Raw genomic sequence first — 14,334 nt, forward strand, 5'->3', positions numbered from 1 at the left:
ATTATAATGCTAAAAGGATAAATAAATGGCATCGCCAATTTTTTGTTCATTTATTCAATTAATAAGGTTTTCAATCGGTGAAAAATAAAAGAAGAATAATCAAATAAATGTAGTTTACATCTCTCTAGAATAGAAATGAAAAAATGAGAAAAAAATATCATGAATAATCATGCCTTTCAAATTTATTTAAATCTAATCTCAATGTAATTGTTTTTGCGCCTTTGCCAAACTTAGATGGTAAAAAGAAGCTTCTTTATGTAGATGGTTGTATGATTTATCGGAACCAATATTATTTGTTCAGTTAAAAATGAGTTACGTAAAAATAAAATACTATATAAAAAAAGAGTTACGTAAAAATAAAATGAGCAATAGAGATAAAAAGAATAAAATACAAAAAATGAAAATAATGTGCCTAATTCCCTATATTCAAACAAATGAATATTGAAAAGGAGAAATAACATTGAAAAAAATAAGCCCAAAAAGTAATAATAAAGCTCCAGCCCAAAAATATTGAGCCCATCTCAGCCTAGCTATTTGATTTTCTAAATGAAGAAAAGAAAAAAAAGTGTTGCCGTGCGGAATCGAACCCAAGGCATCCAGGCAAATTCTTGAACACCCTTAACCACTGAGCCAGCCTCTTTACTTATATTAAGGGGGTTCATTTTAATATATATACACATGGAAACAGAATTTGACCTTATATATACAGTGTAATTTTCCGACGAAGGGGGTTCGGGTGAACCCCCTTGCCACCATGTAGATCCGCCCCTGCTCAGGTCGCAGCATCAGTTGCCCCATCTGATATAGCTCTGTCCATGCCCATTCTATAATGACAATCACAATGAGCAACATTTACTTGGATATAGTCTGAAAGCAACAGAGTATCCAAATACACAAGTTTCTCAATTCACAAATCAAGAGAACTCTGAACAGTAACTTGTCATGACATATGAGGTTAACCCATACAAAATGCTCATCATTTAAAACACTGAACTCAATAGAGCAGAAATGACCAGTTACAGCTAACTTTCTCCATTTGGTATATCATAATGGTAGGTATTCAAAACTAGCTGAGTTTTCGAGTTGCAAGTTAATGTAACCACAACTAGGGAATAGGTAAAAAAATGTTGGAACTGGAGATAATTATGAGAATATAATATAATATAACAAAATTTGTGAAAGCTTGAAGTAGGAGGCAAGGAAGATGATGAGAATTAGGATTTGTAATTCAGTATTTCTGGGAAAGTGATACACACCAGTGTACATGCTCATTGACATAAACATCAGCATCTATTGACCAAGAACGGAAGTATTAAAGAACAAGTTGTAAAGAGCAAAACTCCATTGATTCCAATGACATTAACAGAAAAGAAGGTACTAGCTGAAGTTGTTCAATGACAGAAGGCAATAGGGCTAGCAGCACAGTGACATTCTCCCTGACAAACACTAAAAGGTACCTAAAAGATAGATCCAGCAAACTAGGAGATAGTGTTTCGGCTCACTTACTCTAGATCAATAAACCAGCTCTCAAGAATCAAAAACATGAATAAAAGAACTAATACTACTACATTAAACAATTTCTCTGTGATCGGAGATTTATCAACTTTTTTTAGCCTCGGTTGGAACGAACATCAAGAGGATCTGTGTCTAGCTCCAACTCCCAAATTCTGCCGAGGGAAAGAGTAAAGACAACTTCGACATATAAAATGTTTTTATGTCTACTTTTGATACTGCCAGATATGCCAGGTTTCCAAATGAGTGATAAGAATTTACAACTGCTACAGCCTTGAGATGGAAGTATCTTGTGTAACTTTTCACAACATTTTGTACATGTATTTAGCAACTACAACTGCAGAACCCACTTGTGGAATTTGACTGGGTAGGTTGTTGTATTTAGTAACTACAAGATATGGCATTAGATGGTAGTCTCTGCATATAATCTCCATGCATTGTCATTTAAAATTCAGATATCAAGAAAGTAAATTGTCCTGTAAATTAAACAGAAAAAATGCACCCATGAATTTAAGATTCAAAATTCCAAGGCATAAGGCATTCTGTTAATTAGCAAGAGCAACAAATTAACCAGAACATATCAGAGAACATACTTTCATCTGGATAGTCAAAGTATTGCAATAAGGCACTCCAATGTCCTCCTCTGCGGCTTATCTCCTGTATCTGATATCATATATATACAAGAAAAGTGTAACTGCATCATAGTCTACTTCTTTAATCAATGAAAAGTCTTTTGTCTAGCAAAAAGCAATTTATTTTTATTGACAACCAGCAAAAAACAATTATTTAAATGCAAAATATGGAAAAGAGTTGAAATCTCTAAAATGAAATGAAAAAAAAAACTAAAATCCTATATTACTGCTAACCCCCATCAGCCCAACAAGTAACAGCAGGCTGATGAAACATTGATTACAAATGTGACAAACTGTCTTAGTCCAAAAGGGTAAGTTCTGATACAATGACTTTAATTTGAGGAGAACTACCAAAAGGTTCAACATAGTAGTTATGGCAGAAGTTTTACAAACTGAAAACTTAAGCAGTTAGGAGTGAAGCAGTCAATGCTCTAAGAACTTGCGAATCTCATACAAATTCAGGAAATTACTGAGCAACCATAAGCGTACGTTTACAACTTTTTTCGATTCTTACTGACAGAAATAAGAAACAATAGCAGTACCCTCAGCAAATAGAAGCCAAGCATATGCAGTTCACAGCAAAGCTCTGAAAGAGTGGAAAACACACACATAAAGACATAAAAGAGTTCTTCCATTGGCTTATTTTTTCTGAAACAGCCAGAGGACATAAAATAAGTAAAGAATACAATTAAACTAGAACAAATGGATGAATAACTTGAGACAAACAGATCGTGACCAAGCTATCCAGTCAACAACCACCCCCACCCCCCTAGAATCCACCAAAATATCCCACTAATTCAAGTTTGTACCTTATATTGCACTTCCCACAACCACCTACTGCCTCCGAACTATTGAGTAACACAAAACAAACTAAAGCATTATGCATGATAGAAAGCACAGAGCAAGTCCAGAAGATGAAACCCTTTGGTACCAAAACTGTTTTTTTTATGAAGTAAGATGTTATATTAGCATGGCATCAAGTGGACGCAGAGTAGTTACAGTTGGTACCAAAACTGTTTGCCATGTTTGTAATTGGTATGTCATCAACAACAACAACAAGAACGGCAATATAGCAACTAAAATATGTATCTTCAACAACTTCATTCTTAGTTGTAATAGAAACCCCTCCCAATAATTGAGATGACATAAGCTGTATATAACTTACTAAATAATGATAAGAAATAAGGCCACATATAATTTTGCATCCATGGAACAGTAAATAGTGGTAATGTTCATAGGATGTGTGGTATCCTGATGAGAAATCTATCCTGTCTATATGCAGTCCAAGGTCAAATATTTAGCTTGCTACTGTACCCTGTGGCGTATTTTTTTATTATCATATTCACAAACTTATACAATGCAATGCTTGTAGATAACTGATCATCATTTTTTCTTCAAGAAAATCTTTTTAGGTCATTGAAGTAGAGAAAAAATAATGCTGCACAAAGCAAAGCATCAAAAGTAACAAAAACAACAACATACCCAGTATAATAACATAGGTGGAGTCTGGGGAAGGTGAGGTGTACGCAGACCTTACCACTATCATTGAGGGGGTAGAGAAACTATTTACAATAGACCCTCGACTCGAGAACAGGTTTGAAAGAAGAACAAGAATAAAAGGCATTAAAAGTAAGCTCTCAATAAAGTAAAGCTCTGACAAGTGGACGACTTTGAATATGCTTATACTTTGGGTAGGCATGAGCATTTCAGTACAAGTTTAAGAACACTCACTGCACTTCTATTCAAGTCATAAGGATAGCATATTCTGTAACAATTCAAACAGAATATGTCTATCTACTAAAAGAGTAGTGTAAGTTAAGAGCATTGTTAGAGAACCATGTGAGTATTAAGCTCAAAGTTGGCCAAGAAATAAATATACTCTTAGGGCAAATTAACTTGGTAAAGAGAGCAAGAAAACTACATCAAAGTGACCATGAACTTGTTCAAAAAGGACTAGATACAACTAATAAATATTTTTCAACATTTAAAATGAACCTGTTCTATATGCTTAGAATCCAAATAATATAATTTGCAAGACTGAAGCTCATGCTATACTCCTAACGTATTTTAGTACCTTACACCGAAACCACGCTCCACGATATCCATCCTCCAAACACCTTGCTTCAGTTGTTTGCCCTACCTTGAAAGGTAATTGATACTTCTGGTCCATGATATCTTTACTAAACAAGCAGCTTTATCAAACACTGATTCTGTAAAATTGTATGTAAATTTTTAGACAATCATAGTCGTATATACAAATATTGATAATATGAACCACACAACGTCAATGTTGTTTAGGAGTGAACACGGGATTATAATTCATGAATCAAGATCTCAATCATTAAGGCGTCGTTTGGTAGAGTGTATAAGAATAGTACTGAATAAGATGTATTAGTAATGTTTTTTTTTTGAAACTGAAGGTGTATTAGTAATGTTGAGATTATTATGCAGGAATTATTTCTTATTCACTGTGTGGTTTGGTGTATTAAGGAGAGTTTTGTCTTTAACCATGCTTATTCATGTATTAATTACTCTTGTATTGCTAATACCCTAATTTGCTATGTATTAGTTATACACCCTAAATGTTGAATATGGTGTATCTGAAAATCTTACCAAACAAAGGACTTAACAATACCATGACTAATAGATGTATTAGGGATGAACCTCTTTCCGCATGTTCTCTATACATCCTACTAAACAACCCCAAGTGTCTTTGATTTTAGGTACAATAAAATTTTGATCAATAAGTATGCTTTTTATTTCAATCTTTTGATAGGTCTAAATAGATTTGAATGATTAATGTAATATGGCATTTCACCAATACTCTACTTCCACCACTAACCACCCTCATGGACGCCGTTGCTACTGCCTATTATTATCAACTGCCATCCTCAGTCATTGCCATCAACCACTTTTGTCCATAACCACCATCCTCGACAATCACTACAATCAATTGTCACCACCATTAGCCACCATTTACAATCATCACCAAAAATTGCCTGTACTACAACAACCACCATTTGCTACCGATAATCACCACCATCAATCATCATTATATATCGCCAACTATGCTATCAATCATCACCACCATTAGTTATCACTATCATCCACCACAATTATTAATTGCCACCACCATTGTCAACCATCATCACCATTACATACTGATAGTTCCAATTCTCACCTTCCATCTCATTTTTAACAATTCATTCCTAGTTATACTTGCCAACATAAATGTGCCCATTAACTTGGCTTCGGCTAACATCTATGTGTTCCAACTATGGGTGAGCACAAGACACATGCATCCTACATGGCAATTTGTGTCCAATGTGTATTATGGCATGTAAACCACGTGTGCCAAGTTCAAGTGTCTACTTATGCACATTAGATATCAACTGAGACCAAGTTAAAGGGCACATTTATGTATGTCTTTCTAAAACTTTCCAATCTTGCCCTAGTTTATGCTTGAAGATCTTGATCTTGGTCACTTGGTTCTATGTTAATTCAAAGAAATCACTGATGCACCTCAATTCAATCTTTTGTCAAATAAAATGACAATTTACTTCGATATGCTTTATTAATTCATGAAAAATTAGGCTCAAAGTAATATGTATTGAAACTTGATTGTCACATACCAATTTTATGGTGCATCTTTTCCACACCTAATATTTTGGAGAAGTTATTTGTCATATAAGCTCCCTTCTTCCAATATGTCCAATACAAACTTTGTGAAATGAAAATTCCATTGCTAGATTGTGTCACCTTAATACCTAGAATATAATCGAACTTACCAAGGTCTTTAGTTTGAAAGTGACTAAGATTCAACTTAAAATGAATAATGTCTTCATTCACTTCGAATCATGTCAAAATATTGGACAATATTTTGCTAAATCGGTCAAACCATGCCCTTGGTGATTACTTGAAAGCATAAGGAGATCGAAAGCCAATATACTAATCCAAACTCCTTCTGAGAAAAAACCTTGACGATTAATCCATGCCGACCTCTTCAACAAGTTCATTGTTTTATAACTGTGGCATCCAAGTCAGCTTGCACACACCTCAACTAATTCCATGGGATACCTATTACCTCACACTGACAACATGTACCATGTAACTTTGTTCACCAAAGCTAGGATAGACGTGAAGAAATCACCTAGTGTTTTTGTCGAGAGATGAACCTGAAACATCATGGTTCTCAACCATTTTATTGATCACTAGGTCACACACTTAGATGCATCCCTGCTCAGCAAGTTCATTCTAAAGACATTTTATATATCTAACAGATAGAATGACCAATGAAACATGGTTGCTATTTAATAAGTACACATGTCTACATTCGTACACATTTAGATTCATTGCAACCCAACAAGGAAAATTACATAGAATATTAATAGGACACCTTAGATACTTTACATTTATAGAATATTTACTTACCTTATTAGTTATGGATTGATTATCTACCATAATATACATAGTCAATGAGAAGTTTTATCAACTAAACACACCTCCTTGTTTGAACCATTAAATAAAAAAGAGTTAAATAACATAAAGAAGATTAAAAAGCAAAACTTTGGCATCATAACCAAATGGATGCATAATATACTTGGAATCGAATCACCACAACTTTTAGTCTAGTAGTATCAATAGAGGTATTCAACAAATAAGTGTAAGTTCGATCTCGAAGAGAAATTTGGTTTTGTAATTTAGTACAAATGTTATTTAGGCATGCGACATTTTTCATAGAGATCACCAAAAGTAACCTGGGAGATCCTTATAATAGCATTTTTTTCAAATTATAAGTAGCATAGAAAACTATTTCATCAATTTCACTATCTCTCTATTTCCCTTCCCCACACAACAATAACAACATACCTTATAGTCCACATATGGGATTTGGAGATGCGTGGTGTGAACGCAGTCTTACCCCTACCTTGTAGATTGTTTCCAATAGACCATCGGCTTGAGTAAAACATAATAAAACAATGGAGACCACAACGTTCGACTACCTACCAATCTTCTACCGTAATTCTCAACCTCTACATCTTACTATCTAGAGTTATGTCCTTAATAAGCTGCAAAATGTGTCATATCCATACCTAATATAGTCAACCTCTCACACATCCTCATTGACGCATATGTTTTTCACATGTCTGAACCATCTCAGTCTATATACTCATAGATGTCTACCACAAAAATCACTCTCACCTTATCTTGAATATCTTTATTTCTAATTTTATCCACTCTTGTATGACTCATACATCCATCTCAAAGGTGTATGTTGGTATAAATTTAAAAATTTACACATGTTTAGTTGGTGGAAACATTTTTTCTAAGAAACAAGTTCCATAAAACGAGGAAAATGATTTTCTTAATAGAAATAAAAGAAGCAAAAATAAGTTTCATAAGTAAACATTTGAAGTTCAGGATCTCCTACTCACCTAACCAACACCTCTAACCCTCACACCTAACAAGCAATCTTGGTCAATCCAAAATGTTCATAACGAAAATCAAAGAGATTACAAAAAGATAAGGGGATAAAATAACATGAACAAATTAAACTACATACCTTGGAATATGCAATCAATTTAAGGATCCCAATAAAGCTTCACTCATATATATTCGGCGCAGATATGTATACTAGTTGAATCTAATATAAGTAACCAAAAGGTTAACCATTCAGAAGAAACCCTAAAACAAAAGTTTTAATTACCATATTGTTTTTTTATACAGAGAGGCCCAAGCCCAATATATCTATTAGAGGAGTTGAGAATAATCACTCATGACTCAATAAATTGAGGTTGTCACGTGTTATTAAATGCCTAATAGGTAGGCTTATCTATTTGGTAAACCGCCGATCTAAAGTATTTCAACATCAACCTTCAAGGGTCGTTTGATTGGAACAACTTATCCCAGGGTTAAATTAATCTACATATCTTAGGATATGCAACCAATTTAGGGATCCCAATAAAGTTTCTTTCGTATATACTCGTGCGGGTACATATATTAATTGAATCTAATATAAGTAGCCAAAAGGTTAACCATTGAGAAAAAACCCTAAACAAAAGTTATAATTCTCATGTTGTCCTTTTAATACATAGAGGCTCAAGTCCAATATATCTATTGGAGGATTTGAGAATAATTACTCATGACCCAATAAATTGAGGTTGTCACGTGTTATTAAACGCTTAATAAATATGCATACATATTAGGCATTTAATAACACGTGGCAACCTCAGTTTATTGAGTCATGAGTGATTATTCTCAATTCCCCTAATAGATATATTGGGCTTGGGCCTATATGTATAATAAGGACAATATGAGAATTATAACTTTTGTTTTAGGGTTTCTTCTCAATGGTTAACTTTTTGTCTATTTATATTAGATACAACTAGTATACTTATCCGCATTGAATATATATGAATGAAACTTTATTGAATCCCTAAATTGGTTGCATATTCCAAGGTATGTAGTTTAATTTAATCTTGAGATATAACCAAATGACCCCATAAAGTTGAAGTCAAAATACTATAGATTAGCGGTTTACCACATAGATAAGTGTATCTATAAGGCGTGTAATAACATGTGACAACCTCAATTTATTAGGTCATTAGTGATTATCATCAACTTCTCTAATAAATATATTGGGATTCGGCTATACATAAAAAGGACAATATGAGAATTAAAACTTTTGTTTTAGGGTTTTTCTCAATGACTAACCTTTTGACTACTTATATCAGATTCAATTAGTATACGTATCCGCGCTGAATATATATGAGTGAAGCTTTATTTGGATTCCTAAATTGGTTGCATATTCCAATGAATATAGTTTAATTTGTTCATGTTTTTTCATCCTCTATCTTCTTGTACTTTTGAATTCTCTTTGATTTTGGTTATCAACATTTTGGATTGGCCAAAATTGCTTGTTGGGTGAGATGGTCAAGGGTTGGGGGCATTGGTTGGTTGAGTAGAAGAAACTGAACTTGAAATGTTTACTTATGAAACTTGTTTTTGCTATATTTCTATTAAGAAAATTATTTTCCTCATTTTAAGAAAGTTGTTTCATAGAAAAATGTTTACACCAAACTAATATATGTATCAGCATCAAATATATATGAATGAAACTTTATTGCTGCATATTCCAAACTATATACCTAATACCTCCAATCAAACATAGAATAAAATAATACTACATTTTATACTGAGAATTATACCTTATACCTCACACCAAACGATTCCTCGATGCTTTGCATCATTCCACCTCGAATGCAAATTGCAGCCATAACTTTCCAGTTCCGGCGAGTTGTTCCGGCGAGAGAAACACGAATCTGAACCTTCTCTTCTTAGAGTGAAGTCACATTTTTGTAGAGAATTGCGTGAGGGAATCAGAATTTTCATCATAAAATTGTTTGACAGGGTGCACAGTAGTACCGTTGATTTGCCGCCGCCGCCTCCCAATTAAGAATAGTCTGAAGGTAAATTAGGGGTAATTAAAAATTCGGCTTAATGTTTAAGGGGTAATTTTTGGATTTTCTCAAAATATTATGTATTAAGTACACTTTTATTTATTATGTATAAAAATGACAAAAGATTTTTTTCAATTAAATGGTATTTTTCGAAGAAGTCAATTTTAGAGAAATAATGTCAAAGACCTATTTACTTTTTTTATTAAAAATTCCTTAAGTGTTGTTACTGTTACTATTTTCTAAATGTAAACATTCCTTTAAGATTATTTAAGAGTTTGTGATTTTTGCTTTACGTAGAAATTAACTTAAATTTCATGTAAATAAGGTGTTATTTTGGTTTGAGTTTTCTTTTTAAGGTATCATGAATAATTTTTGTGACGTTTTAAATACACATTGAGAAATTTGGTTGTCAACGAAATTTCACTCATAAGTAGGTTCACATTGTGATCTAAGTTCCATTTCCCTGAAAAAGTAACTAATGAAATACTGCATTTAGAAGCCCATTTTTGGAAGATTATTATGTTTTTTAATATTCCTTTTTGACTTATTATGGAAGTATATGTGTGTGTATATTTATATACATACATAAACACAAAACACACAGGACTATAACATCTATAGCTTTATGCATAATTCATAACTTAATTTTGATATTAATCTAGTTCAAATAAATGATGTTTGAATAGAAATGAATTATTCGTCCTAATAGAATGTCCAAAAGTTTAAATATGTATAATTATTAAATATTAAAAGTAAAATATATGGGTCGCGAAGTAGATTTCAAAGGGTTAACAATGATTGTGATGAAATTGATAATATATTTGCACTCTTAATTAGAGATCTCAAAGCATTCAATATGAAATTTTTTAATGATATATTAGAAAAATACTATTTCGACATGGTTATTTATCATTATTTATTAAAATTCAAACACAAATATTTTTTTTTTGGTAAAAACATTGTTACTGCTACTATCCCTTTCCATCATCCTTTTCCTTTGTTGAGTTTGATTTTAAAAAGACAAAACATTCCAAATGTATCAAAAAGAAATAGCAAATATATGATAAGAATGAGAGATAATTCTGTATCTAAAGAACTTTACCAATGCAATTTTTTTGTCTTCAATGATTGTAGATATCTTTTGCGCCTATCAACTGCGTCATCCAACATCAAACATGCGTATCAGGAATAACATACTATTGCAGATTGATTTGCACATTTTCGTAAGACCCTACATGAAAACAATATCATTATGCTACATCGATCTTCTTTTTCCGTTATCAATCTCCCACGAGTGGTTCAGGGAGGCACCATAACTCCAAGAAGAATCTTCAAAGCTTCAAAGCATAGCCACAATGACACTCAGTCTTTTAATAACAATGTAACAACATATAATGATATCACTTATTCATATCCCTTTTTTGTGTCTAACAACAGAATAGCTCACGATAAAAATATGTATTTTAATAGAGTCACTCAACATTCCTTTATACGCCAAGTTTAAATTAATGTAATCATCTTTCTCGACAAAAAATAATACTAATAATATACTAACTATAGATGGACAAAGGCTAAAAATATCAGTAAAAAAAGGAAAAAATAATTGTAAAAGGAATGAATTATTTATTTATTGTAAAGAGAAACCCCTAAAAATTGTTATAGACAACAAAGGAGAAAAAGATGAAATTGTCATAAAAGGGAAAATCTTGAAAATAACAAAAAGAAAAGAAAAGGAAATGAAAACCTAAATATGTTAAAGAAGGAGCTGAAAAACGAAAGAAATATTTATTTATTTATTTTTATATATATAAGAAATATAGAAATACACAAATGTCACTAATTCTGTGAATTATAAAAGAATTTAATATATATTAGGTAATTTACCCGCGCTTTGCGCGGGCATAAATAACTTTCTAAATTTTTGAACAACCTTTTCAATAATCAACTGTTATAAGAAAAAAAGAGTTTTAGTATGTTTTAAGAACATTTCAATAGAAATTAAATGATTTGATATTATCACATATTTCAAATTGTAAATATATAATGAATGATTAAAAATATGTTCATATCTAATCATTTTTATCTTTTACATATTTTATTATAATATATGTATGATGATATAATTGTCTTGTTAAAATTGAGTGATGTTTTTATGTAGCGATTAGATATCATTTTTTCTATTTTTTTTACATTAAAAATATAGAATCTGATAATTTTATGATTAGAATAACTCCTTCTGAAAAAAATATTATGTGAAAGTTTTTGATAATCAATTTTAGTTATAAATAAATTGAGACCGTTAAAAATGTATACCACAACAACATAAATAATTTCTTTTAAAGACAATCTACTTGTCTGAGGTTAAACGTTCACTACTTTTCGTTATTGTTACTTTGTTACTCTAACAAAATTTATAGAAGGAGAAAAATGAATTTGAAACAACAACAAAATAATATTGTTGACCTTTTTAGAAATTCATTCTTCATTAATCTGTTGTTCTAAAGGCCCTTTTAGGTGTTTCATCAATGCAACTTTACGACTTTTTCAGAAATATGTATGTATAATTGTTGCATTATGAAAGTACAAGTAGATCAAAATGTTGGATTCTAAACTCATGTTAAAGAAATATTCTCTAACATTAAAAAATTAAAAATGAGTCTAACCTAGATAACTCAAACACTCAACAATGACCTGGGACATGAAGGCCAACAAATCTATATTAATAGACATATCTTTTGTAGCTTAAGATATTACTTTTATTTAGAGCAGTTTTGTTTCATATTCTTAAAATTAAGCTTGCCGAAAATTGTCATAACTCACATCAAAAAAATTTAGAAGAGCCGAATGGAAGGAAAAAACAGAAAAACATTAAAAGGACGAAAGTTTTGTCCAAGTGAGATCATATACGTACCAAACGAAAAGTAATCAATACAATTTTAAGGAGACAATAAAACAACGAGAAAAAACATACATTAAAGGGAGTAAACTGTTTGATATCCAATGATGATAACAAATCTGTCTAACCAGAAAAGTTCTCATGTTTTGAAATAACATACCTCAAAAAATTGACCAACACTTCAATAAACTTTCATTCCTTAAAGTACTCATAATATCCACCGATAAAATTGAGTAAAAATAGATAACAATAATATAAAAATAAAAAAATACGGGCATGCCGAGTTATTAACTCTCAGAGGATTTTTTAAAGAACACAAAATCTCATCCTTGTATGTGAAGGAATGACATTGTTGATGAAGAAATTAGAAATTTGTGAGGTTTTTTTTTTTTACTGTACCTTCAACAATTCCAATAGAGAAAACTTGCTTGAATACTCAATTAACTTTTGTTATTTAATCTGTATTAACAAATACTTATAACAATAATTTTTCAGAAACATAAACTACAAAGTTTAAAGCATGTACTCAAAAATAACAATTAATAATATAAGCATACATTAATGACTGGAAAAAAATGCCAGAATCTGTAACAATAGAATGAAACGGAATGGAAAAAATTGAGCCCACCGAATGCACAGTGTCCCTTTAAGAAAATTATTTCCCTCTAGTACCCGAGGTTTAAAGAAATAGATCCTCTCAGGATAGAATGATTCTATTCACAAGTGTATTGATACAAAAAAAAGTGGTGTCAGTAAGTCATTCAACAAGAGCAAAGTACACAAATATTTAATTGTCCAGAAGAAGAAAAAGTTCAAATTTTTCGTTGTTTTAAAATGAGAGGAAATTCCTCTATTTATAGACAACAAAGGGTAGTGTGAACAAATGCTTATTGTGTCTTATCGAAAATGTCACAACTCTTTCAAAAAGTTACAACCCTTCGGAAAGATCACAATCTTTCATAAAAGTCACAACTTTTCATAAAAGTCACAACTCTCAACGTACAACTTTTCATAAAAGTCACAACTCTCAACGTACAACTTTTCATAAAAGTCACAACTCTCAACGTACAACTTTTCATAAAAGTCACAACTCTCAACGTACAACTTTTCATAAAAGTCACAACTCTCAACGTACAACTTTTCATAAAAGTCACAACTCTCAACGTACAACTTTTCATAAAAGTCACAACTCTCAACGTACAACTTTTCATAAAAGTCACAACTCTCAACGTACAACTTTTCATAAAAGTCACAACTCTCAACGTACAACTTTTCATAAAAGTCACAACTCTCAACGTACAACTTTTCATAAAAGTCACAACTCTCAACGTACAACTTTTCATAAAAGTCACAACTCTCAACGTACAACTTTTCATAAAAGTCACAACTCTCAACGTACAACTTTTCATAAAAGTCACAACTCTCAACGTACAACTTTTCATAAAAGTCACAACTCTCAACGTACAACTTTTCATAAAAGTCACAACTCTCAACGTACAACTTTTCATAAAAGTCACAACTCTCAACGTACAACTTTTCATAAAAGTCACAACTCTCAACGTACAACTTTTCATAAAAGTCACAACTCTCAACGTACAACTTTTCATAAAAGTCACAACTCTCAACGTACAACTTTTCATAAAAGTCACAACTCTCAACGTACAACTTTTCATAAAAGTCACAACTCTCAACGTACAACTTTTCATAAAAGTCACAACTCTCAACGTACAACTTTTCATAAAAGTCACAACTCTCAACGTACAACTTTTCATAAAAGTCACAACTCTCAACGTACAACTTTTCATAAAAGTCACAACTTTTCATGAAAGGAGAA

At 31.7% G+C, this 14,334-nt stretch overlaps 1 protein-coding gene across 3 annotated transcripts in view; it reads right to left on the bottom strand.

The window, feature by feature from the left end:
- LOC102586843 (uncharacterized) overlaps nt 1–9,618 on the bottom strand; it is a 14,443-nt gene extending 4,825 nt beyond the window's left edge. The window contains exons 1-4 of one of the 3 annotated variants that reach the window (XM_015311902.1): nt 9,360–9,618; nt 4,219–4,354; nt 2,106–2,175; nt 780–824 (exon numbers count right to left, since the gene is read on the bottom strand). In XM_015311902.1, the coding sequence (XP_015167388.1) occupies nt 780–824; nt 2,106–2,175; nt 4,219–4,314 (211 nt within the window). In that variant the 5' untranslated portion in view covers nt 4,315–4,354; nt 9,360–9,618. Of the gene's footprint in view, nt 1–779; nt 825–2,105; nt 2,176–4,218; nt 4,357–9,347 lie in introns of all 3 variants that reach the window. The other 2 variants (XM_015311901.1, XM_006354495.2) reach the window with 2 other exon arrangements.
- Nucleotides 9,619–14,334: the final 4,716 nt, after the last annotated feature.

Source organism: Solanum tuberosum, unplaced genomic scaffold, assembly GCF_000226075.1.
Source record: "Solanum tuberosum cultivar DM 1-3 516 R44 unplaced genomic scaffold, SolTub_3.0 scf00174, whole genome shotgun sequence".
In the NCBI taxonomy this organism is placed as follows: domain Eukaryota; kingdom Viridiplantae; phylum Streptophyta; class Magnoliopsida; order Solanales; family Solanaceae; genus Solanum; species Solanum tuberosum.